Genomic DNA, 27963 nt, shown 5'->3' with positions numbered 1-27963 from the left:
CTTAAACACCAGTAGGCACACCAACACAAAGGGTGATACATTTTTGATAACCGACCATTCATCTCACTCAGTCTTCCTTTCACAAGCTTTTGTTACCTTGTGTATTTTATTTACCCATGAGACAATAGTGTGGATTTGGTTTGCCGAAGATTGTACTATACTATGTAGGCCTAACATCGCCCTTTTTGGGACATTATTAGATTTTGTTATCGGCTTAAAATGTCAACAAGAGATGAAAAGAAAAACAGTTTCGAGTATTTGTGGAAACCCCAGATACTAAACGTTTATTTATATTGGTTGTAAGCATTTCGCAAAATTACAGATCACCAATTTTCCATTTAAGATTTGATTTGATATCATCACGAGGAGAAAAACTGCAAACAAGGCATTCATTTTCAATGTAGCCATGGGCATGGGCTCTACAGAAGCCATAAAAAACTTAACTGCGTATGGATAACACATATAGGTAAGTTAAATGTTGTAAAAGGTGTAATGTTACAGAGGGATAAACTAAGAGGTTATTACGAGTAGAATAATGATGATTATGATATATTTAACCTAGCATGCATTTAATTCTTTTGCACAGAATTAATCTGACGTGTGATTGATTTTTATGGAAAAGAAACAATGTTTCGTGCTTGACCTAACAATGTTTTAGACACTTAAGTAGCTCAATTAGTAGCTTATTTAAAGTGTCAGTGAATTTCGAATACGTAACAAAACCTGAAGTTAGACACCGGTATGTTTTGAGTATTTGAATACTCAAAACGTTCTACGTTCTACGCCCGCGAAGATTCTTAATACCGCGACCCATGGGTGTGGATCAAATTGTCCTCTTCTGCCATCTAGTGGCAAAAAGGCTAAGTGACCAATCTTATTATTTTTACGTGCATTCGTATAAAAAAAGATGTCGACTGTGCAATTCCAACAGTGGGGTAACAGGAGGGAGAATGAAAGGGGCTTTGAGACAAAAAAGGAAGGGGTGGAACCGTGGAGGGTAAAGGAATTAGTTCTCATATTGTTTAATGACTAAATCCAAATTAGTATCAGATGATTAATGCTATCACCTCTAAATTATTATGACATCATATTTGAGCCTTAGTCAGTGTCCCTTTAATCAGTTCAGATGGCCCTGTTAAAGGGAAATCATCATTAAGGGAAAAAAGTGAGGAAAAGAGGGACAGAAAAAGGTAGAAGGATTGGAAATAAAATTAGGTCACACATTGTGTAATGGCTGAAACTGAACTAGGATCAGATGACATATCATATGACGTCCAACACCACAATCGAAGAAGCGGGAAGTAAGAATCCCAGCTGGACAAATTAATTTAATTAAAATGTGTAGTTATGAAAAAAAAATGGGGTGACATCACAACTGTCCCTATTTTATGATACTAACCAGGAATATAGGGATAACAGTTGTGACATCATACTGGTAGAAAATAGGAAGAAAACAGGGAGGAGCTCTACTGCCAGAAAACAGATGATCTCAGCAAATCACCATCCTTGGCAATAACCATAAGAACAACACAAACTATGATGGAGATGGAGAAAGAAGTGTAGCAACGAGGAGAAGGAAGAAATGTTGTAGAGTTAGAAGGCGAATAAAGAGAAGCAACTGGGTATAAAGAAGGAGTGGGAGGGAGATTGCACAACCTTATTTCATGTCTAAAGTGCAAATCTATTGATTACATATTCCTCTAATTGACTAAAGCTGAATGTATAGATGAATATATCTCCTGTACAATAATGTGACATCAAATTTGAATGATAGCCTCCTGTGTTTCTTCCGTCCTCTTTATTTTAAAAATATGTTTCTGGATAGTAACAGGAGTTTCTGGTGCTATATTACGAATTATAAATAAAAGGCAAGCTAAAAGTCAAGCTAAGTACAGCATTACCACTGTACTGTCTGGATCGATCCCCATAAACTGCATCAAGTTGGAATTTAAACAAGAGGGAGACCAAATGTCCAATTCTAGAACTATGAAGGTGACATATCTGCAGGGTCTTTAGATTCTCACAAAAATATTTTTAAATTTAAAAAGCCAAGTTACTCACACTTACTATACACTCGATATCTGCAAAAAAAAAAAAAACTATCAATAAAAACCAAAGTATTGATATGACAATGATGCCATAATATCCATTTCTACAGTATTGTGACATCATCATATTTTTCATATTTAAATGAGCCTGTAAACAATGCTCAATAGTCATTAATATGGTCCAGTTAAATACCCTTTTGAAAGATTGGCAGTTAAAAGGGAAAGGGAATGAGAAGGACTCCTAACAGATAACAGGGAATAGGAAGAGGAGGTGGGTAATGTTTTTGTAATGAGTAATGCTAAATGAGTAGCATGTGTACACTGTTGTGACATCATATTTGAAATGACAATGTATGAATAATGCTGTAATCATCTTTTATGGGTTCAGATGACTCCTGTGAATGGTGTTAGGCAGCGTGATGTCAGAAGTGAGAAGAACAAGTTATGTGAGTTAGAGAATGTTAGGCAGAGGGGGAGCAAGGTGAGTAAGAAGAACCTAAGATGGAGAGTGAGGAGGCAAGAGAAAGTGATGTAACACCCGTAAACTATTGTGACATCATACATGAACTCAGGGCCTACAGACAATGCTGGCTAGTCTTTGTTCATTTCAGAAAGCGCATGCGAAAGAACAGCAGTGAGAAAGAAGGGAGGAGATGATGAAGAGGGGGGATACAAGAAGTAACATGGGGAAATAGCTAGAAAGTGACATTATATATAATAACCAATTCTGAACTGGTAGCAGATAGTATATATCGCCGGATTAGTATTGTTAGCTCATATTTGAACCCAGATCACATGGACATATCCAGATAGTCACTGGATCAGATCCCACTCTTTAAAGGAAAGGTGAGAAGGGAGGAGTAGAGAGAAGGATAGCTGTAGTGAGGAGTAGAGAGGCTGTGAGGAGAGGAAAGATGTAGTGAGAGGAAGAACTAAGGACTCCCATGTTTTTTTGGACAAAAATTCTGAGAAGATGTCACCTGTGGCATCATCAAGTTTGAGCGAGACCATGCCCCGTGGCTTTTCATTGATTCAGGTGGGTCATTTTAAAGTGTGCAGTGAGTAGGGATGGAGGAGTGAGGAGAGAGGGTGCAAGCATATGGAAAGACAGGGGAAGTGAGGATTCATATCATGCATATCCAACACTAATGATGGGGACCAGGAAGGTCACACATTGTATAATGTCCAAAGCTGAATTTTAAGATGATGTGTACACATATATAAGCCCATCATAATCCAGATCAAAATTATGACATCACATCAGGCTGTAGACAATCCCTTCAGGCTTTGTTGACTCCTGTGAAGAGAGATGGGTAGGGAGAAAGAAGGGAGGAGGAAGAAATAGAGGGGATGTGAGGAGGAAATGAAAGGGGGAAGGAAAAGCAAGAGGGAATGGAAAGATGAGGAGAAAATGGAAAGGAAGGCAGAGACAAACAGGAAAGCAGAAGAAAGAGTAGTGAGTAAGAGGCATACGCACCGACTTGGCATCAACACTCGGGGAATAAAATAAGTTTTATGCTTGGAGCAACAAATCACTTTTTGCAGTTATATGCTTTGGTGTAATGATGCAGATCACAGATGGCATTACTTCATCATAAAATAAGCACACATTTAGTAATTTGCACAAGTGAAGAGCACTCTTGAAACAGCTGAATGAACAGTGACATGGGAGAGAGCTGCTTCTGCTGCTGACAGCACCCTCACTGACTTGGTCATTAGGGAACCAGGAAGAAACCTTCTCTTTTTACCAACTAGCTGGTAGACAAATTAACTTTAAACATTAGCCACGCATCCTTGCTCCCTTTATAGGAACATTTTTGTGTGAAATCCCAGGTCCCTATTTTTTTGTAATTTTCAACAGCCACTTCTGTGCACATACACTACATGGCCAAAAGTATATGGACACCTGGCATCCAACATCTTATCCAAAATTATGGGCTAATATTAATATGGAGTTTGTCCACCCTTTGCTGCTATAACAACCTCCACTCTTCTTGGAAGGCTTTATACTAGATGTTGAGCATTGCTGCAGGGATTTGCTTCTATTCATCCAGAAGAGCATTAGTGAGGTCGAGCACTGATTGGGCGATTAGGCCTGGCTCATAGTTGGCTTTCCTGTTGATCCCAAAGCTGTTGGATGGGGTTGAGGTCAGGGGCTTTGTGCAGGCCAGTCAAGTTCATCCACACCGTTCTCAAAAAAAAAAACATTTCTGTATGGACCTCACTGTGTGCCTGGGGGCATTGTCATGCTGAAACAGGAAAGGGCCTTCCCCAAACTGTTAGGATGCAATTGTATGCTGAATCATGAAGATTTGCCTTCTTGTAATGTATGTAAGAAGACTGATACAGAAGGTGGCTCAGCTGGGTACAGCACTATTCTGGTGCATGGACGAGGCCTGTTGTCACTTAATGCAGGGCAACGCAAAATTGGTGATTGGGCCCCTTCGTGATGGGAGGGCTCAGGGGTCCGTATCTCATATGAAATCTGTTGGTTGGTCAGTTGCCTGGGGTCTGCTTTGCAGAGGAAGTATCTTCCTCTTCCATCTTACTCAGTTCGTTACAAGCTTGGTCTGTAGGCTCCAGTGTGAAATGAAGCAGGGCGGTGACACCACATGTTTTGGAAGAGAACCATGGATGTCTACGTTACTGACCGCAGGGATTGCAGCATGAACACAGCTTTAATTAGCTAATTGGATGTTCTAATTTAAGGATGGAATTAGGCATGCCAAATTAAAAACATAAAATAATTACAGCATATATACTCTGCCCAACAGGCTTAAAATAACATTTGAATAAGTCTGTACCTGTAAGACAAATAATTGGGAGTGACATACAATGACAAGACCGAGCCTAGATTTAAAGTGCTGGAAAACCCAACATTTTATTTTCTACATTTTTTTGTGACTACAGAAATGCTGAAACATTTTAACACTGAAAAAAAGCATGACATCACTTTTCCTTTTTTTATTGAACTTTTTTTTTTTTGCTTAGCAAACACAGCGAATGATATTGCACGGCATAGAGAGAACAGTAGCAAAGCTGGCAGGAAATGGAAACAAATCAGATCATTTAAATTAAGGTTACAGGAAGAAAACATGAGGCATTACAAAATAAATACAAACCTGGGAGTAACGCCTATTGCATTACCTGTGACTTTCGCTACACACAAAAATACATATAAGAAGTGCTGGAAAATGAGAGTGAGAGAGAAAGAGAAAGAGAGTGAGAGAAAGAGACAGCAAAAAATCAAATTGGTAAACCATAAACGTTTCATACAAGAGTCACTCAGTTTGAAATGCAAATGCAGGGACTACTGGAATCTAATCTGAGAAATGTCAGCAAGTTTTTATTATTTTTTTCATTTATCAAAACTTTCCAAGCATCTTTATATTTTCCACTGCTAGAAGAACTCCTTCTAAGAACAGAATCAAAATGCACCCATTTTGTTTGTTTTCCAGATGATTGTCTTTGGCGCTGTCAGTTAAGTTACCCGTAGCCAAGCTACCGTCCAAATGGGAACTCCCTATTACCCGCAGCAATGTTATGCTCTTAAGAGGAATATGCGTATTGGGGGTTTATAATATTAATTAAGCACTGGTCAACTTAATGCTACAGTCAAAGACACAAACACACAAACACAGCTGTAGTATATCAGAAACTGAAAATGTGGTCTTCATCTGCCATTGATAGAACAAGAATTTACTGTTGGTAAATAGCTTTTGAATTGCAAGATCCAGGGCCAGATACTTAAAAATATTTGATTCATGTTAAGTAGTAAAAAGAAACACATTCTTCCAGACAATTGCAATACCACTGGCCCAATGCCTGAAAAAGGCTATTATGGCTCATTTTTTACTGTCTTTTCATTGTCACTTCATTGTAATTCTTGTTTCTTTCTCAAGAATGTACACAATTTATTGGAGCTCTATCCCTGATCCAAGTCTCATAATCATTGAATACCATTGAATAGAGGCTCGCATTAATGGGTTCTTAATAATGATATCAGGAGTGTTTTGTTTATTCAGAGCTTTTAAAATAATATTTTCCTTTAAAGTGCACTACTCTTAGATAAGACATAAAACCACCACTGTCGGCTGTTGAGATAACATGGGACTTCCAACATACCATTCCATTGAGTCACCACATTCATAAATAAATACCCATTCAGATTGCTAATTGAATAATATTTTTGATTGTATTTTGTTGTAGAAATACAAAGACTAAGAGCATGAGCACCTGGAGCCACTGCATATTTCTGTACTTTCTGTTGTGAAGACCAATCCTCAGTTGATTCAATTGAATGCTCTGGTAGCTAAAGCAAAAGCCATTCTAAAACAACAGCTTCTTACTACCAGTGCACACACACAAGCCCACAGGGACAGACAGACACACTCGCACGTCACACAGACGAGCACATGCACACTCGGAGGCAGGTAATGAAAAAAACCCAAAAGCAATTCAGCTACACAGCGCAGCCTCCTACACACATACACAATGATTCCTCGGTAAGTTTCTTTGTAGATTTATTAGACTTTGCCCATTGTCATTACATGAGTACGCACCAAAGTAACAGATACTAGATGGAGCTAGGCAGCCGTGCCACACGAATGAAAAAACATACCCAGCAATGTGGCGCCGCTCCTGGCAGACCCGCTGCCTAGCCTAGGCTCCATCTCACTCCGTGCATGAGACAGCAAAGTGAGGACTTGCAGCCCTTGTTTTAACAGCTCCAGATTGTACGTTTTGTCAGGATATCCCAGATGGTCCAGTTAGCTTGTCTACGCAATCCTACGTCCCCTATGCTCTATACCCGTGCGAATGGCAAATTAAAACTCAACAGTTCTACCTCACAAATGCCAGTGCTTTTCAACATTACGTTTTTTTGTTCCTTTTTTGTCTTTTTGGTTTGTTTTTATAAATCTTTGGATGTGCAGTATTACCCATAAAATAACCATTTTTAAACAGTCCAAAAATAAAATGAAATAACACATACAGTACACTGCTTTTTTGCCACCTGAATTGCAAAGTAACCCCTTTTGAAACCTTGCACTCAATGGCACCTGGCAGTGTTTAGATCACAAATTGACATGCCTGCTAGGATACGTGTGAAGAAGAGTAAAAAATAAAAAAGTTTCTACTCCTCCATCATATCTAAGCATGAGAAAATTAGGCTGTAACATAAAACATTTTTTTGTTTTTTTCAAAACCTACTATATACAAATCTATATTTTCTACAAATGCATAAATTAAGTAGTGATTAAGTAATACAAAAGGCAATTAAATTAAATCGAAAAACAACACAGACCAGAACAAAGAAAAAAACAAACTCAAACTCATTATCACAGCAGTTGGTTTTACCCTGTAAAAAAGAGTCTACCTTTGTAATATTGGAACGCAATATCTTAATAAAAAAAATAAAAGTCTTTTTTCTTCCCCCCTTTTAAGCTTCCATCGTGATCGTTAAAACACGTCTGTGACCAAAACAGAGCCGTTCTGTGAAACGTTCAACATAAATTATAAAGCTTTTTTCAAAGTAACGTTAACATTTACCAAACTAGTTAAGTTCTGCCTTAATCACATAGACTCTCTATACAACATAACCCTAAAGATTTATTACTATGAGGTATTCAGAGACATTGGTACAAGAGATGCACGACCTGTAGGGTGGACACTCCTATAGATGACAGACATGGGAAGGGGGTTTTGGGGGGGTGGATCAGGGGTGGGACAGAGCTAGGGTCGGGGAGGGGAGGGATTTAGCTTTGGTTTTGTCAGTGAAAAAGTGGAAAAAAAGAAATTCCTTTGGTATGTTTTCATTGCATGGTTGTACTGGCAAAAGCACCACGGTGAGAGAATTATTCCTTTTTCTTCAATAGTGGCCCCTCAAGAGGCTGAGGTATTCAAAGAGTAAAAGGTGAGATCAAAGAGGTCGACAGCGGTTTAACACTTTGGTTCAAGCAAGGCACTCGTCCTGTGAGTTTTTTTTTTCTTTTTTCTAACAAAGGTTTGCAACATGTTTTGCCTATAGCTTCTCTTATTAGATTACTAATGAAGAAAGGTTACGCTGAGCAAAAAAGGGGCAGAGCAGAGGAGGGGAGGGGAAAAGGCCAGGCAGGGGGATGGGGACCGAGGGGGGGACAACACCAGCTATCCACCACATCATTTATGTAGGCCGTGCAAGACAAAAAATCTTTGGTAATCTTTGGTATCATCAATGTGATTAAAATCACAAATGGAAATCTAGTGAGGTAGCGTCTTTGGTTCACACCATCAAGAGTAGTAGATCTTTACACATTTTTTTCCTTTTTCCGCCTTTTATGTGTGGAAGCAGCTGTTTCCAAACTGTTCACCGTTGTTGTAAAACCAGTCTGTAACACATACTCACACACACAGACACACACATGTATGTGTGTCTGTGTGTATATGTCTGTATTTTAAAGCTACCACAACACAAGGCTAGAAATGTGGCAACAATGTGGACTACCACTCCGTCAGCAGGCCTCTCTGCAGTGAATGCACCTGGCCTGTTGGGGCAGGCCTCTGTAGTGCTTTCTTCCCAGTTGTGAAATGCATAGTTTCCATTCGCTCTCCCAAGTGGCAGCTTTAGTGAATGATGGAAAATGTGAATTACAAATCAGGTAGTGTTTGTCTTCATTTTGATTGAGTTGCAGGTGAATGGGACAGCTCCTGCAAATGCTGACTTGCTGAACTGAGTTTGACAGTAGGCGTTTGAATGCACTTTGATATTTGGATATTTACAAAACAATCCTTTTAGCCACATGGCACTAATACGGCATCTACAGAGACACCGCCGTCATCTCGCAAAGTACAGGGCCAGGGAGGTGGGGGAGGAAATGGGACAGAGTCATGTGATGCTCTGAAACACTACAACATCAAGTTAAATCAGAAATCTTTGGGTTCAGAGAGCTCCAGAGAGCCTGGTGAGCGGACCAACACTGTTCTGACCACGACCCCTGATCTGCTTAGTCGGATGTTGCCACTGTAACTGTTTCCATGGCACAAGAAGTTGCAAGGGGATGTATCTAGTCTAGTTAAGACTGTTGAGACTGAGAAGTCACACTAAGCAGGTAGAAATGCCAGGAAACCCTAAGCATTTCAATTGTATGCTTCAGCCTTTATCAGCTCAACAGTTCTTATGCTAGTCTAAGAATAAGGCATGCTACACAGCTTAAACTTTGGATGCAATGTAACAATGTACATGACATATGTTGTTTGGTCTCTTAAAGACATCATTTCAAGTGTTCGTTATGTATGTTGAATAAAAGTTTTAAGTTGTCAATGAAATAGCCTACAATGTGGCCTGAATATGAGAGACCTCTGACATGCAATAGAACAGTATTTAGGTCCTGACTTGAGAAAAACCAAAAGGAAAATCCAAAGCCAAAAATGCACACAAAATGCTGGTCAATGATATTCAATCTTTGGTTCTTAGCAGCTGGCATTTTAAAGCATTTGCTACAGTTTTTTAAAGTTAACATAGTGCCGTTGCTCTCCCTGAAAACATCAAATATCCTAAATAACAGGAATAAGAAATACAACAACGACATATGAAAAACTGCAGTAATATAAAAGGCTTATAGGTCCCCACAGAAGGGGCAGAAAATTGACTTATTCTTTCTGGTGGTATTTTAATTCCTTTGGTTACTGAAAAAACATTTGCTTGTCAAAATACAAAAATATTGATAAATATATCAAAAGGAATTGGCCATATTAACAGGTACAGGCCCCATGTTGTGAATTAATACTTTAAGTGTGCGTAACAACAATCTGATCAATGCAGTGTGTTGCTTTGTTGCAATAAAACCCACATGTAATGTAAAAGCACAACTTATCTGAAAAAGAACAAGGGTGGAATAAGCTACTTCCTCATATTATTAATTTGCGGACATTGATTGACAGCTGATAGGTGTGTCAAATTAGCAGTTCCTTCACAGAGCCTTAGGCCAGTCTTGTCAATATAATCACCATAGTAGATCAAACCCTTAGAAGCCTAACATATGAAGTGGAAAAACTGGAGTTTTAAACAGTTTCTGCTTACTGATAAGCACCATATTAAGTTATTTATTCCCCTTGCAATAATACCATTGAATGAGCTGAACAAATATGTAATGAAACAAGCAATTGTCTCCACAAATATGCTTGTTAGATTTTATAAGCAATTATAACTATTCTGATGTCAGTTTGGGCCTTTCAGAAATATAGCAAGTTTGTGCTATTTGGCTATTAGCTATTGAATGACAAATAATCTTGCTAGAAAATGTATTTAACTATCATCTTCTGGCATTACCTGCGTTGTCCCAGTGATTTCAATATGAAGTGTGCATGATAAGTGCACTCTAAAACAGCTGCAGATTTACAACTTTAAAGCATGCTCATTGGACCTAATTCTCCAGATTTGTTTTTGATGCTGAATCTAGATAGGCATTTCCATATTTTAGTAATAAACCTAAAATATGGAAATGTATAAACCTATATTTGCATTCCCATTAATCTGAGAAATATAAAATTATACTTGCAGGGGGCCTTTAAAATACCTGAGGCATCATCTGAAGTTGATGTTAAATCGAGACTACATACTTCGGTTTGTTGTAATTTTAGTAGCTTTCTAACATCTTGGGGAACGAGAACATAAAGCTTTGTGAAATTATTCAGGTTGACGAAAAATCTGTTGTCACATGAAATTTTATATATTGAAAAAGGAAAGTAAAAAAAAGTTAAAAAAAATGTTACTTAGGATCTTCTATAAATATATCTTATTTTTTCTTTGGTATGCTATATTATTTGGTGTGATAAAAGATGTTAAATGTGTATGGGGTGGGGTGGGGAGTGGGAGTGCCTCTTTTTGGTTTTAGGTTTTCTTTTTGGTTTTCTTGGATATTTCTCCAACAATTAGGAAGAAAGCACTACCATGTCGGTGACATTCAAGACAATATTCGGCAAGATTCAACCCTCAAAACTGGGATTCTCCCAGCTTATCTGAGTGCTCAACAGACAGGAAATGTAAATAGTCAGGGAGAACCCAAATGACTCCACTACATTCCAGTCATGCCTCTGCACAATCCTTCCGTAGGACTGTCCTACAGGACCTCCTCCCACTGTTCTGTGCACAGTGTTTTTCTCCTCTCAACATCATACACCTTTTATGGATTAGTAACATAAACATAATGGCTCACAAGTTGATATAACATCCATTCAGGGACAAAAATCTACTATGCTGTAAACCTCCAATCACGCTGAGTAACAATGACAAGGGTGGTGGGGGTGAAGGTGGGGTGGGGGGGGGTGAAGAAGGTTGAGAGCTAAAGGTGTACAACCAGTGAATCAGGAGTTTTTGTAACTTTTTTCTTTTTTCGTCTTTTTTTTGCAAAATGTCTGACTTAAATGTGTTGCAGAACAAAGTCTTTAATGAAGGTGAAAGAAGTCTTTGGTTTTTCTTTGTATACTATAAATATTAGTGTCGTCATTTTTCTCTCAAACAGGTTTTTTTTAAGGATAAAACTGCTGTCTAGAGGTCCTTGTCTTTGTTAGGTTTCTTTGTATTTCTCTATTTTTAAAGCTTTTCCACCGAGGTTTCAGTAAGCGGCCATTATTCCTTCATGCTTTGGTACAAGTGCTTGATGAGGATGAGGAGTTGGCCGAGTTTGAGCTCCCGTCGTCCAGCCACTTGTCCAGGCTCCGCCTCCGTGCATTCATGAAGAAGTTGCTGACGGTGGTGAGCTCCAGACCCAGCTGCTGTGAGATGGTGAGCTGCAATTCTTTGGATGGGCGCTTGTTCTCCTTGAATATTGCGTGCAGAGTCCGGCGCTGGACATCTGTGAAGACCAGCCGTGGCTTCTTGGAGATGCTCCCTCTCTCTCCTTTGCCGTGCTCTTGTTCCTTCCTCTTACATGCTGGGGGGTGCACAGAGAAGACAGAAAAAAAGACGATGGATTTTAGTTATAGTGCACAGATGGGGGTGATTAGTTACCAACAATAAACATGAGAACTATTCTCTGTAAGGAAGAAAAGCAGCACTTGAGTCAAAAAACACAGACTGACTACTTACAGTGCAATATTTAATTATTTTCAATGACTAGTTATAAATAGGCCCACCGAGTTAATGATTCAGTATTGCCTGATCTTCGTTAGAACATGTATTAGTTGAACACAATGAGTGGTTTCAGACATATGACAGACATTTGCACATGTGTGCTCATTAACCCAGGTCTGTCTAATGATGACACTTTGACTATCTGAAGAGGCTGTAGTAAGCTATAATTGGTAGTGGTGCTATAAATGAATAATAACTGTTATTTACAGTAACCCTCAATAAGGGTATCCTCTTAATCAAATAAAACAGTGAAACCTAACCTTTTTTATAGTTTATAAAATACATCTTTGATACTGCAACATTTGACTTCGGCAGCGCATGGTAACACTATTTTCTGAAACAATCTGGGATCTGTCTTTGTCTTATTGTTGGCCACTGCAAAGAGAAGCGTTAGCGGACTGTGACAAGTGATTCAAAACTAGGAAAACAATCAGAAGGCAAGAGGCCTTATCCCATAAAAACAACTTTAGTCTAGCCGGGTTGCGCTTTGTTCTTCACCTCATAATTAATTAATTTAAATAAATGTATATATACAGTATAGCATAGGCCTACCTGAAAATGTTTACATCTGCAACAGTACGGATATTTGCCTGAATTAAGGGGGGACATTGTACGAATGGAAAACAGCAAAAGAAACGAAACGTGTTTTAATTCCTCTTTCGTGTTTTATCGCGCAGTTACTGTTACGACCATTCACATCCAAGACAGAAAATGAACTAAGCACGTGAGAGTCCACTCAGGTATTCTATTCTGAAGTAGTTTATCAATATCCTTGTTTGTTGGACAATATCATTGGTCGTAGACTGCCTTAGCTTTGATTCATAAATATTCGCATTTAACACTTTTTTTAACACGTATTATTATTATTATTATTATTAGTTGCTAAGACATTTCACTACTAATCAGTAGTGTACAATATTGGTAGCAAAATAACCATGAACTCGTATGCTGCCGCCAGGGGGCACACGTGCACTTCAGACACCCCTGCAGACCTGGTCCTCGAGACGGCAACTACTCACATCCAATGTTCCTTTACTACGGCACTAAATAATTTACAGCCAAGGTAACGAGCCAAGTGAACACATGTATCAACACATTTCCATCTTATTTTTTCTTGATTTGACAATGACACATTCATGTACAACAGTTAAGTACAACGTCAAGAACTGCAAATACAAAATGATTACTGAGATTAATAATTATGCGCAATAAATGATTAGACGTTATTATTATTATTATTATTATTATTGTAACAATACAATTTATGAATGTGAATGAATATCTCAGCTAAAGTGAACAGTTACATGTTTCAGATTAGATTGTGTTGCCTTCAAAGTGATGTTTCTCTTTCCATTGCTGTTCATTATTTAATCAAGAAAAAGGACTTACTTTTTCTAAATTCCTTTGCACCAGTAGCATAACCGCTTTGACATCTTCTCGATATGCATACAGTGTGCACACCGTAGCAATTTTGGTGTCTGTTAATTTTGACTCAGATATGCTCATGACGTGAGGGAGCAACATTACAAGTACTGTTTGAAAACCGCGTGCATAAATGTCTTCACTCTGGATAAATATTAACAAAAAGCAAATGAGGTTCTGTATCAAGTGTTATAAATCAACCGGCCTACAAGGACACGCTGACAACAGAAGCCCTAGGAACCTCGCAGGTGGGGTATTTTCCCAGAGATCAGGTTGAAATAACAGCGAACCCGGTATCGCCTCTTTATCATCCTCAGCCAAACAGAGTTGATCAGATGGTTAGCTAAATCATTATACAGACACAAGATAACTTCACACATACAATGTATAATGGCGTTCCGTGTCAGGTATTTCACAAGATTCTCAACCGGGCGTCAAAAACTAAATACAACTCAGACAAATGCAACAACAGTGAAAGTGCATAACATGAAAACTATTCTCTCTCTCTCTCTCTCTCTCTCTCTCTCTCTCTCTCTCTCTCTCTCTCACACACACACACACACACACACACAGTCATCTGGGAAAAAATGGGTGCATTTTGATTCTGTTCTTACTGGGAGTTCTTCTAGCAGTGGAAAATAAAAAGATTCTTGGAAGGTTTTGATAAATGAAAAAAATAAAAACTTGCTGACAGTTCTCAGATTAGATTCCAGTAGTCCCTGTATTTGCATTTGCATTTCAACCTGAGCGACTCTTGTATGAAACGTGGTTTACCGATTTGATTTCTGTCTCTCTCTCGCTCTCTCCCTGTCACACAAGCACACAGAAAACGAGCTCGTGCCCATTTCATACATTCGTACTACCCCCCCCCCCCCCTTCTCTCTCGCTGTGTGTGTTTGTGTGTGTGTGTGTGAGAGAGAGCGAGAGAGAGAGAGAGAGATTTTCATGGCGTTGGTGGGGAGTACGAATGTATTACATTTGCACGAGCTCGTATTGTTATGTCTGTGAGTACAAAGTGAATGCTAATATTAAGTTCAATTATATATTAACAAATGTACTTATTGTATTAACACTTTTCTAACACTCAAACATGGAAATATATTTAATCAACCATTTTTATTGTTTTCTAACTATTTAAAATGTGCTCCACTTATACAGGCCGGAGTACGAAGGACAGAAGCCTTTCACTTTCAAATTCAAAAAATCAATATTAAAATAAACGTTGAAACGATGTCGGTCCCATTTAGATATTGCAACATGCTGATTAAGAAAATAATAAACTAAAGAATAAAAAGGAGACAAAAAGTGTATTCGATACTAAATATAATTCAATTTAGCTCTACCCATAGAAGAGGATATTATTGGTAATATTTAGAAATTATGAAAAATAGTTGCATAATAGGCCTACATGCAAAAAATGGATCTATATCAGTTATCGCAAATAGCATTGGTATAACTATGAAGCTTATATCCTATATACAAAAATTACTAATGCCATCATAGAGGGGCCGAAAGGTCGCTGTGAAGTAGGCTACACACTTGTAATTGGCAGTTGAAGTTATAGCTATAGGTGTCCGGGCCTTTCATTTCAAGTTTTCATTTAATGTGTTCATCGCTTTTTTAAATAGGCCTCAAGGTATTTGAAACCCCAGGACAAGTACGTGAAATAAAATACTACAAGATTATACATTTCATGCTATTTTTTTAATTTTTATAAACGATCTTCAGTAAGGACACCATACATGGAATACCTAAAAACAGTCGCAGGAAAAAATATTGAAGCATTCTGTATTCTGTTGTAAGCCAGTGAAATGTTCTGAACCAAGGTAAAACAAAGTGAATTGGATGACTTTAAATAATCAATACAAATTGTATTTTTCATTTCTCTGTGGGCCGATCAACATTCCTCCCCAAGTCCGTACAACGGATCAATGCATAAAAAACCACGAATGTCAACTTATTACAATAATTAAATATTGTATCATTCAGAATGTGACGTCGTTTTAAAATCTATCCAATTCTAAGATAAATCGTCGTTACAGTCATGGAATTCATCGATACACCAGACGAGCAGTTCTATATAGGCGTAAATTTCAAATATGCCCAAAAATACATAAATAAACAAATGAAAATTAAATATGCATATATTCACTTATTTATATGTAAACGTTATACTGTGAATAATATAATATTTGTTCAATGATTTGAATACCACCACGAATAGGCTACGTCCCGCCGTATCGAATGCATTGAATTTTAGATATAAAATTTAAAGCTACTAGAATACGAAAAATAAATAGATTATCACAAACTGCATGATAGATATATACAACCTTTAAGAATTATGTAAATAGACCATATGTCTAATCCAAATATGACAAAATTAATGTCGTTTAGCCTAATTATTTGCTAAACATAATACATTTTTCCAAACGTCTGTCCGCGTTCTCTTTCTCTATTAAACAGTGAGACAGTGGCTCCGAAATGACAGCGTTTAACTTCAGATAACCAGGAGAGGGATCGAAAACATTTTCTAATTCAAGTGGCTGTTTCCAGTATCGATCTATGCAAATAAATGAGACTCGACCAAATTGTCATTAAAAAGAAAGAAAAAGAAAACAGGCCTGAAGGCCACAAAATTGGTCTATCGTTTTCCATCTGGACTGATGCTTCACTTAACGCGTGTTTCCATTGAAAATATTCCTTCGGTTGTCACCTTTGTTTTCCAAATGTTCAGATCTCAAATTGGGAACAAAAACATTACACCCCACATACATATACAACGCCTTAAGAGTGAAAGTGCAATTCAATTCGCTGTTTTAACATATACATAAAAAATGTATCTCTCTCTCTCTCACACACACACACGCGCACACACACGCACACGCACACACACTGTAATAGATGGTAAAACAAAAGAAAAACAACGTCAAATGATCAATTACGATTCACTATAGAAAGTGTAATTGGGCATAGCTTACTCAATTGTTAGTATACTTAAATACTACATGTAGACCATGTGTAATTTTATGTTTAGAGTAACAATTCTGTGCTCTTCCTTTGTGCAAGGGGAATGGCTCACTATGCCTGACGGTGAAACGGATCGGTGCCCCTGTCTCACGCTGTGATTGACTCTGTCTTTCTCCTGGGACAAATTAATGGAGATCTATCGGTTAATTAACAATACCTCACTCAAGAGTAAGCCACTGGGTCCTAACGCATCTCACAAATATTCGAAATAACACTAAATGCTGCAAAAAAATTATTTAGGCGACTAATCGAAGACATCAGCGATCTTAGGCCAAAATACTGCACGAACACAAAGCATAGCTGACATTTCATTCTGCTGCTGCGGAACTGTCTTACACCGCGTACGCTGCCTATAGGAACCTTGTCTGCTTCATCACAAAAATCTGATCTACTGGCCCTCAAAGCTGAGCATGCCGCCTTCCGTATGAAATTGTGATTTAAAAAAAATTCCCTTAAAAACATCAGTGGAACACCACAGCCCTGTGTGGGACTCAGAATAAGCAACTTTGATAGAGGTATCATAACAAGTATATAGATTAATTTGTCAATTAAGCATAAAATCCTCACCCTGGTTTCTCATATACCCTGTCATATCGAAGACAATGGCGTTGTAGCCATCCCAAGAGGACATAGTCAAATATGACAGATACAACTCAGGAATGAAGCGTTTACAACGTAATTTATACCCGGTGAATCAGTGACAGAGCCCACATAGGAAATTGTTCATAATAAGGTATTCACGTTGAATCAAAACCAAATCCCAACATATCTAGATCATCCAAATGCGCACAACAAACCAATTCCTAACGATTTATAGCTGCAGTATCACTTTACAAAGAACCCATGGGTCGATATTTTGACCTGAAAACACAACCACTGGTTTTTCAACAGGAGTAGCATCACAATTGTGAAGGAGGAAGATACTCTAAATACATCACACAACATAACACCGATAATGTAGGCTATAGCCTTGGGCTCGAAGACGAAAGGTAAGCGTTCCTCATCCAATATGTATATTGCTTTCAGGGTATGAAACTCCGTTGGGTCGAAGCCGCAAAATAAAATATTTCAGAAAAACTAATGTCAATCAAATGCTTATTGTTTTGTCGGACATAGATACAATTCCAGCAACAACATGTAGTTAAGTAAATTAGCAATATACAACGCCGATAGAGAAAAGAAAATAGTGCAGTTACCTATTGTTCGCTCACCTGCGAGCCGGAGAGCAGACATCCTCTGGAATTCAGGCTCCTGCAGCCATTTCCACATTCTACGGAAAGTCTCACGACCGGACTTCAGCTTGCTCCAAGGTTTGGGGTTCCTTAACAGATCAGATAGGGTCCCTTGCGATCGGCACAGCACCCTCTGGGCAAAAATGGCCTGGGGGATGCTGTACCTTTTAAGCTCAGTGGTGATCCTCTGGGCTACTTCTTTGGTATTGACTTCTTCCATTTGCCCTGAATTGCCTCCGTTGTTGACCTGCGATCCCGGCATTGAAGATGGATTTTGTTCTCGGGGTGAGCCTAGTACTTGGCCGTGGCCCTGGGTGTTCAAGTGGGCATGAGGGTGATGGTGAATCCCGTTAATCTGGACCATACTCGCAGAGGACGCGGTCATATGTTGATCCCCATGCCTGGCCAGCATGGCAGGATGGTGGGCTTCAAATCCATTGGGCGTCAGCATTTTCTCTGTCGGCATAGCGGCACCCGGGTGTGCGTAAGGCGGCAGCCCCTGCTGGGAGTTGTGTATACCACCAAGCCCGGATCCTGACAATGGGGACAGGCTTTGCCCCATACCGGTAACATCCTTGTGGTATGGAGCATAGAGATTGTTCATAGGCGCCAGACCTCTTTCGTCCCTCATGAGAGTGAAGCTGCCGCTCACGTTGCCAGGGATCCGCTGGTGGGGGTGATGATGGTGGTGATGGTGGTGATGGTGATGGGGAAACTTGTCCGAGACTGTCGAGATAGGAGGTAACGGCTGCAGGGGGGTCAGCGTAGTGTACGTGCTACTCATGCTCATGCCTGGAGGAGCCTCGCAAGCCATGGACATAGCCGGGTGTAGGTGACCGGCCAGACCGTGGTCCGGTGGTCGATGTTGATGATAGTCGCCGCTGTCTAGGATTGATGCCATGCCCATAGAACGCGCGTGGGCTGACAAGTGGTTGCTGCGATGGGTCACCGTGCTCCTGTGATGAGGGCTGCTGCTGCTCATCAGGTCAGCCGTGGTGGGCACCTGCTCATGGCTCACTCCGTGTAGATCGCCAATATTCTCCATCGACAGCTGAGCATTCATTATACGTGCAATCTTGTGAACAAAACATCTATCTGATCTGTCTGGGAAAAGTCCAAAAAAGTCTTCAAATTTAACAAGCAAAATTTCTCGTGTTCCGTTTTTCTTTTCTTTTTAAAAATTTGATTTCTGTTTTTATTTCATTATTTTAACGTTTTTTTTCTTTCTTTTAAGTGGCTTTTAAATGTTTATTTTATTTATTTTTAATCCTTATTAATATAAATTTAAGCCCCCCCTTCTCTTACTGGAGCATCAGCAGCTGTGGTCGCAGTCTGGTTGTATCCCTCCATCTCTAGCCATGTCTCGTGCTGTTTCGATTTCTTTGACCACAGCTCCGCTGCTGCGGCTCCAACTGAAGAATCATGCGCACTGGGTACTCTGCGTCCCCTCCCACAACAACACACACGCAGGGGCACACGCTGGTCCTGTGGTCTGACGTCAGCTATTAAGGAAGTTGCAGCTAAGTTAATAGATGTAGCCAGTACCTGTCTGGCTCGTGGTTTACAGTGTTTATTCAGGCAGAACGCCCCCTTGCTTAGAATAAAGTTAGCAAATAATACGACAGAATTTTCGATATGAACCAAACAAGTAAACATTGAGACTCACAAAGGTTAGGAGATGATCCGTTGATATGGTGCAGGAAATTCTCAAGATCTATAAAATCATTGGATTTTTTCAAGTATGCATGAGGTGCGTTGCAGGTGCTTTTGTGCGCCTGTTGTTTCAATATAATAACTTCCGGGTCTCCCCTTTGCTTTAAACGGAATAAAAGAGGGGCGGGGAAGTATCTGTGATTCTCATTTATCCAACCCGCGCTTGCATGATTTAGTGACAAATTGAAAAACGCTAAACTCCCGACAGCATGTCTAGGCGTAGGCGTACTCTTAATTGCAGTGATAGCATATCATTGTAATGACTGAATGAATGAATGAACGAATGAATACCTAACTTTGAATCCGCATAAAGTGTCGGTTTTTATTAATATTAACAAAGGATACTTTGTTAATGGCGGTCATTATTTATAATTGACCCTTTAGTGTGCTGGCAGGAATCAATTTACACCAAACTAACCAGATAAGAAAACAGGCAACATAAGTAAACTTTTCAATTTCATACGTAAAATTATTCGTCTTCCCGCCTTCCTTTCTGCGCTGAAAAAAGGTGTCTCTGCTCTTTTGAAAAGAACAGAAATCCCGGACAGATGTGTCTATTGTTCAGCCATTAAGAATAACGAACCATGCCGGGCAAAGAGTATCCCTACACCCGCACAGGAGCAGCGTGAGATATGGAATTATGACACAGCACATTAAGCTATGTGAGTGATTCTCAACAGAACTGAAGTAGAACCTGCAGACTGAGATCCGGTTAATACTGTAATCAGTGGTAACGTTGGAATTATAGTGTAAGTAGTTCACCCGCTGATGGTGGTTGAGTGTAAAAGTATTTTATAATAGCTACGACCTGACCAACTGAAAGACAAACATTTTACTTTTACTCCTCTGACGAATATTAGGCTAAGACTTAGTTTCCTTAAATTCAGATTCCCCAATGTTATATCGAGCCGAGCTGTAGCCTAATCAATTCATTATTAAATTTGCACCAGCTACCACATACGTTATATTCTATTGGATAACGTCCGAAATAAGTCAATATAATGTTATTCTCTTAGGATCCATTTTACCAAACAGTGATAAACACCATATACATCAATTTTATTTGTTTTTATTGCGTCTAAGTTGACGCAGATACTAAAACAGCATAAAGGTTTAACAAAACGATCATAAACTGTCAGAACAAATTTAATTTAATGAAAAAATAAACAATACAGATATGCTTAAAGCAAATAATAACACGAAATATTACTTAAATATCGTGAACGCGTTTACAATTACACAGACCTAGCCTACATGTAACATAACTTATTTCAAGCTAATTGCACATTTTTGCCATTTATTCATTTCAACAAATTTTCAATTTCTTGGGGTCTTCGCAACAAGTAACATTATAATTGAGTAGTATTTAATTCGAATATCATGTTTCTTTCCAAGTAGACACATGTCAGTATCACAGCGAGATTTGATCTCCAGCAGTCATTCTCGGGTCTATTGTTCGAGCATCAAGCAAATTTTGTAACTTTTGATGACGTTCGGAGGACAGTTTGTGCTGTGAAGAAGGCGTCCTCTCTCCCCCCTATTCCGATGACAGCTTGCCGTGATCAGTGCTTGGAGCCTCGTCCTCTGAATAGGAGACATGTCAAAGGTGACGCTTCCAGACTCCAAAAGCTAACAGCTGCCAAGGGAGCAGATTAACTTTTCTTCAAGACTTTTCCCTGTTTAGTTTCTTGAGGACCTGCTCGATAGCAAAACACAAATACATCTGTCAGGGTCAAAAAGAAGGAAATATGGTTTAGCGGAAAAGTTAAATCGTCAGTAATGAGAAGTTTATGTCGATGGTTTAAGTAAGCTGAAGTTGAAAAGAAAGGAATTGTAAAGTTTTTAAAATAATACACAGAATATGGACAAACACAAATATGGAAGACAGAGCACAATTTGTACCGAAATAGTTATGAAAAATGTACGAAATTGTTTTTTAAGGTAAAGCTACTGATATGAAAACTGAATACATGTACATGATTCACATAACAACTGCGAATAATACTTACATGTTCATGAATACTTATGACTAATGGGCGAAGACTAGGCTATTATGGTAGCTACTGATATGAAAAACGAATACAGGTGCATTGTACATATAGAAAATATGAATGTAGAATATACTAAAATTGTTTATGTTGGACTTAGTTGCCTATAACTAATAATATCAATGCAGGACGCTTATATTTCTGCAATAAGGAGATGCTGAATATGAAATTGGCTATTCTGCTTTTTATAACCGGGCAGGTGGCCAACATTTTACAATGATGTAGTTCCAACGAAATTATTTACACAATAAAGCAGTTGAGTACAGAATTTCAGGTCACAGTAACTGCATCTGTCTACATTCTCATAGTGGTCGATATTTTTCATTCGCACTCTCTGCGACTTTTGTGACTTGCAAGAAAAATGGGAGGTGTGTGTGTGTGTGTGTGTGTGTGCGTGCGTGCGTGCATGCTTGGGGGATGGGTGCTATTCATGCGTCTCTAATGCTTGTTGCAGTTTTCTATATTTCGTGTTTGTAGCTTGTATTTTATACACAAATACAATTGTCAAAACTTGTGTGCTATAATTCGAAAAGATAGAGCGGAGGTAAATTTAATTATGTGTCGAGAAACATGCTATTCAAGTATTGCTAACACAGGGTCCTAGCCCCGTTAAGTGTCTGCTTAAGTTCGCCAATAACTTAACACCATAAACAACTCTATTACGTGGATTTAGTTATTTGAAGGTATAACATAATGTCAATGACCGGTGGTGATAAAAAGCCAATGTAGATATAATTTCACGAAATTCTTCTTAATTTAAAATGACTAAAACCAACATGAATACAAGGAGAGCAGGTGTCTATTTTGGAAATCCTAAAGTCCCAAATACTAAAACTAGGATTGCCAAAAGACCGTTGTAAGGGAAAGTATCGCCTATACAGAAGAGTATTGAAGTGCAATATGAAGTTTTATTGTGGAATTAATATGCAGAACAATTTGGAAGCTCACGTGGAACATAATGTCGAGAATAGTTTTGAAACACACTGTAAATGTTTATCTCTTCAACTGACCTTTAAACGCGAACATTGAAATACCGGCTACATGAAAGCATTAATCGAGTATTTGCCGCTTTATGTAAGTGATTTAATTCGTGTGTATTACTTTGGATCACTTGACATTGAATGTGGTCACTTGTTCCGCCATTATTATTCTGATTCTTCACCTGAGTTAACACTTTTTACATTTTTGGTCCCTTAAATATCATCATCGCTAACATTTTACATTGGTTCCAGTTCAAGGATAACTGTAATTTTCTGTTTTGATGACAATTAGCATTTATCACGGTTACTATGAGTTTGACCATTTCGATAGTCCATGTGGATGCACACTTAGCGTTCTGCACGAGACAAATAAAAACGGTCAGCATTAATAAAAAGTTACAAAAATCCACTACTTTGCAACAAAAATGCATGGTATACATGATTCACTATTATTATGCAATACTTGCATGTATAGGCTGAAATATGTAGGCCTTACTTGCGTCCTTGCAGCTCGCTAATGTGACTCAAACAAGGGGATATTAAGTCACTCTCGGATATTCAGCTCTGGGTGCCTGACGGTCTGATATTAAGATAAAAACTGTCCACTGATTTTTTAAAATAACTTCTCAAAGATTTTAATAGTTGTGAGCATCTGGTGTTTTGCTGTGAGTTCTGCCGAGTCACTTATAGCTTTGAATATGAATGATAAGCAAATGCAAAAAAGAACCTTGTATATCTTGTATAGCAGAGTTACATAGCTGCATGAATCAACAGTTTCTGCAACATTTCTGCACCAACTCAAAAATAAAGACCGTTTCATTGACACAAACTATACTAAATAGAATCATTTTCAATTATGACTTTCAAAGTTATTAAAAGCTAGATTAAATTGACTTTAAAAAAACATCTGTGCTCATATTTCAGATGGCGACCTTTATCACGCTCATTTAATATACTTATAACTTGAATATAATATAATATTCAGAAAACAAACAAACAAACAAAAAAAAAACATTATTTACTGTAAAATTGCCTATGTGATATGAAGTCATCCGCCATGTGTGTAGGTCTGCATGTTCATACACCGTTTAATTTTACCTAAGCTACAATTGCCCCCAATTGTAGCTTAGGTAAATCAAATATCGACTAGTATAAATTAATCCTTTATTAATTTATGCTGATCGATATTTGACTTTTCTTTCAGGGGAAATAAGTTAATACAATTTAGTCAACAAATCCGCCAGTCTACTTACAACATGAGTGGCCTAATTATAAAAGTTCTAAAACGTCACATGACCCCAAACAAAACTTTCACTATATTCATTTTGCGATTTGTAAGTTTAGGATTAGGCCATTCTGTTTCTAATGCCGATTACTTTGCATTAATATTAGACTAGACCTTTGAAATTTGTAAATTGTCTTTTTAGTTATTTTTGGATTTTTAAACATTTTAATATGAGCCTGAAATATTTAAATATGTGATTCAGTTGTAATAATTTGGAATCTCGATGAAATATTACGTAAGTCTTAACGTTTATATAGATATGGTCGGAATTTAGTCATGATGTACTCGATACATAGGAGTTCAAAAGTTTGACACAAAACAGTCTAAAAAGAAACTGCTCTCTTTTTTAACAAATTGTCTGTTAACTTTTAATTGAAATTATAATTCGGAGCAATAACGTGTGACACTGGACATGATTAAAAGGAATTAAAACTGTAATGCAGCAATGATTTAAGAGCCATCATTTAATATTTGATTTAAATAAAAATATAAAACACACATGTATAAAGCACAGTCAATGTTATTATACTGTACTCGTATAAAACACAGAAAACAAACTTTGCATTGATGCATCTTGAATGCGTATTTTATTCATATGACTTTCAATGAAGTTTTATTTGTCTTTTAATTGTAATTGAATTGGATTTCACTTGTCTACAACCGCTTTTGTTTTTGAACTTTTTTTATCTTATATTTTAAATACTTTTAATGTATTTGTATTTGTATATTGTATTTTATTTCATTTTAAATCATATATTTCATCATATATTTCAATCATTTATATATATATTGCAATTTTAGTGCAAATATTAAACCCAGAAAAATATGTAACTGAGTTTCTGCAAGTTTACTTTAATGATTTTATTCAACAGACCAGTAAATGATGTATACTGACCTTTTTTATTTTTTACTATGCTTATAGGCTAGAACACCTGGGAGCATTATCGACTTTATCAGCCACCATGCAGCACACAGTGCCCGGATTCGCCCGTCTCAACTTCCAGTATTGAATATAAAGAAGCATTATTTCTTTTTCTTTTCTTACACTTCGTTTTTAATTGCCTTTATACTGAAACAAAGCGAAGATGTTGCGGATGAATAAACCCTGATCCAGACCTGATCCGTGGCCATGTTTGTGAATTTTGATTATACAAGTTAATATAACTTCATCTTGAACAGGTGTTTTGTATTTAAATGAAAATTATGTAGTCGAATCTTGCATACTGCTGACATTTACATGGAAGTTATACAATTTTACATGCACTGTTCCCAAACAGAATTACATTAATGCAGAGTAGCATATCAACTACAATTTCCTTTTCTGTTTCAATATATTGAGCTTGTTTATTTCATATTCAAGACAATTTGTTATATAGGCCTATGTTTTCTGACAACATTGGTGTAATCCATGAAAAAATACATTTCAGAGAATATATCTAATATTCGGTGCACTTTCCTGTTTCCTGCACTTTCAAGTAGAACTGTCTAAGGAATTCTCACCCAAAGAGAAAAAACTTATTATAATGAATTCAAACAAAGACTTCATCAACCGACTGTAAATTTTGTAAAGATTGTATCGTGGATGGATTTCCAAGAATACGCTATTGAAGGATCGATCCCTTGCAATCTGTGGTTTAAAACACGTTTTATAATGTGCGATGTGATACACACTTTTGCTTGTGCTAATTTCCACAGCCAAAAGGCATCTGCAGAAGTACCCTCTACAAAAGCGGATCCTACTACAAATAAGCCAATTAAAACGTCACTTGCGAAATACGATAAGTTATGGGACCAAATGTTTAACGGCCGCATTGTAATCTTAAAGAGGTCAGCCAGTTAATAACTATACTAATAATCTTAGTTTCATTACCGTTTAAGCCAACAGTTCTATATTCGACAGCTATTTTACTATCACTTACCCATGTTTACCATCTAGATAAGCACCAACATCTTATTTTTCTGTCACCATTCCGACTGGTTATAGGCTAAACGAGATACGTCGTCTTTAGAATATTTGATTAAGGTGGTTGCATTTGAACACCATGAATCTGTAAATAAATTGTTTACATCATTACCAGTTACAGCTGTTTTATCAGCTCATTGAAGTTAGATTACTCTCACTTTTCATAGCGCGTGCCTAAAATAAGTGGGGTATTAGGACGAAAATATTGGATACGTCTAATTGTCAGCGCCTAAATTAATCGTGTCATACATCAACCAGTGCGATCAAGCTTAATTGCACACGAGCCTCCAGTAACGTTTAAATGTTATTCCACCCATCTCTGGTTCACAAACCCCAGCATTTCAATAGGTGAGGGGATTTAGTCTGGTTGCCATGTATTTCCTTTCATTGAAAGTAAATAGTAGCATAACAGGGTGGGAAGCCTGCTTCATAAAAAAGGTGATTGCATGTTGCTGTCGTATGCGGATGGTTCCCGCATCTGACAGTGGTTTTAGTCTGAGCTCAGTTGTAATATATTTTTTCAGTTCTACCTGAAGATATTTATATGCTCATCAAACAACCGGGAATTTAAAAGCCACAATTCTGTTTCCAAGAAGAATCTCATTTCAATAATAAAATTCCACTGAAGTTATAATAGCTAATATCTAAATCACAGGTCATAAATTACTTCCTCCTTTCCATATTTTCTGTAAAATTGGCTCCGAAATTGTTATTCGTATGTTCAACTGATCTTCACTGTAATATAACAATGAAGCGAATCTCTTTCTGCGTAGGGATTATTTTGCAATTAAGCAAGCAGTTGTGTTAACTAATGATGTTATATGATGACAGGTGAACAAGTAAAGTGAGGTGGGAGGAAGGGCAGGAGTCACTGCGATGTTTTATTCACAGAGGGGAAGGGGGACACGAAGGGGCAGGGACATTACATTTCGTGTGTTTCTTCCGACCACAACGCCCCAATAAGTGCCGGAATCAAATTATATTTCATTCTAAGACAATTAATCATGGCATATATCTTTCGTAGATTGCATAGCCTGTCGCAATCATTATCTTGGAAAAACATGACAACATGCCAGATGAAAAACAAACAATGTCCAGGATAGACTTTGCAGTACAATGTAGGAACTGAGTTTTTCAGATTTAACTCCAATGACATTCCTTATTCTAAGGGAGTGATTTACAGATTGATTACGGTAACTCCTCTTATTTAGGTCTACTGAATTTGATGAATGCTTTCAAAACTCGTTCTGATGAGAAGCAACTCGACTCAGCCGTATAACAGGGCAAATATAGCCTATTTTGTGCATAGCACAGCCTACTTTGCCAAAACAGTTTTGTTAGTCAGTTGTCATTTTCAGTGTAATAAAACTAATTGAAATAATATCGGAAATACATTTAGCAAATGTAAACTTTAACTTCTCAACAAAACTCAACCGGAGTCAGACGACTTGCTAAGGAGCTTCTCACCTAAATTGTATTCCCACAGCTTATGACGCTGCTGCTGACCTCCGCAGAGCTTTAAACCGTGTCTGTGAATCCACAATACTCTATAGGGTGCCAAATGTCACTGCATCACTTTAAACAACACATCTCATCAACGTATTCTTTTGATCTTTTCTAAACTGCTCATTCTTGCGTTGCGTTAGGTATGCTTACCCCTCGGATCCGTAGCATTTTAGATGCTTTCATGGAATGTTGCTTCGTTTACCGTCCGACCGATAGCTAAACGCAGCTCGTGGTCAACCCCAAGCAAACTTGTAGCCTACTTGCAAACTTGGATTTAAAATAAACAGACCACTTTCCTTCTTTTGATCACGAGTGTATAATTTAGTCATTGAAAATGCACGTCAGTAAAGCATTCACAGCAAAGGCGACGATCGTCTCTCAGCATCATTCCACACGCACAATCGCTCTCTTTACCCATGCGCTGCATCCCGTTGTCCGGGGAAGAAGATAATCTCTTTCCACCATTTCCAATATCTAATAGTCAACATCCAGCAGAAAAATCCTTGGTCTTCTTATCCCCTTTGCACTCGGGTAGCTCTTTTTGGCCGGTCTCTCCGTGCATTTAGGGATGCTACCTGCATTTGAATAGATGTCTGGGTTGTTATGGATCGGCAGGGCTGTGAAA

At 38.0% G+C, this 27963-nt stretch overlaps 1 protein-coding gene and 2 long non-coding RNA genes across 5 annotated transcripts; 1 reads left to right on the top strand and 2 right to left on the bottom strand.

Annotated features, from left to right (window-relative positions):
- The first annotated feature begins 13 nt into the window (after positions 1-13).
- On the top strand, positions 14-24985 carry LOC135256127 (uncharacterized). Its single transcript, XR_010330393.1, has 3 exons — positions 14-466; positions 2437-2529; positions 24792-24985. It is a non-coding gene; the product is annotated as an uncharacterized LOC135256127 (long non-coding RNA).
- LOC135255364 (hepatocyte nuclear factor 6-like) lies at positions 3834-19638 on the bottom strand. 3 transcript variants are annotated; one of them, XM_064336442.1, is made up of 3 exons: positions 19510-19638; positions 17808-19345; positions 3834-11959 (listed from the first exon to the last, which is right to left on the bottom strand). In XM_064336442.1, the coding sequence occupies exons 2-3, from the start codon at positions 18904-18906 to the stop codon at positions 11664-11666; spliced, it is 1395 nt and encodes a 464-aa protein (XP_064192512.1). In that variant the 5' UTR covers positions 18907-19345; positions 19510-19638; the 3' UTR covers positions 3834-11663. The 3 variants fall into 3 exon arrangements, with proteins under 3 accessions (XP_064192512.1, XP_064192513.1, XP_064192514.1); XM_064336443.1 differs by having other exon boundaries at positions 17808-18947; positions 19149-19637; XM_064336444.1 differs by having other exon boundaries at positions 17823-19637.
- Positions 20687-27963, bottom strand: LOC135256126 (uncharacterized). The gene is made up of 2 exons (XR_010330392.1): positions 27489-27963; positions 20687-21252 (listed from the first exon to the last, which is right to left on the bottom strand). It is a non-coding gene; the product is annotated as an uncharacterized LOC135256126 (long non-coding RNA).

Source organism: Anguilla rostrata, chromosome 5 (genome assembly GCF_018555375.3).
Source record: "Anguilla rostrata isolate EN2019 chromosome 5, ASM1855537v3, whole genome shotgun sequence".
NCBI lineage: Eukaryota > Metazoa > Chordata > Actinopteri > Anguilliformes > Anguillidae > Anguilla > Anguilla rostrata.
Note: the sequence above shows the minus strand (reverse complement) of the source record. Positions and strands in the feature narration are given on the sequence as shown.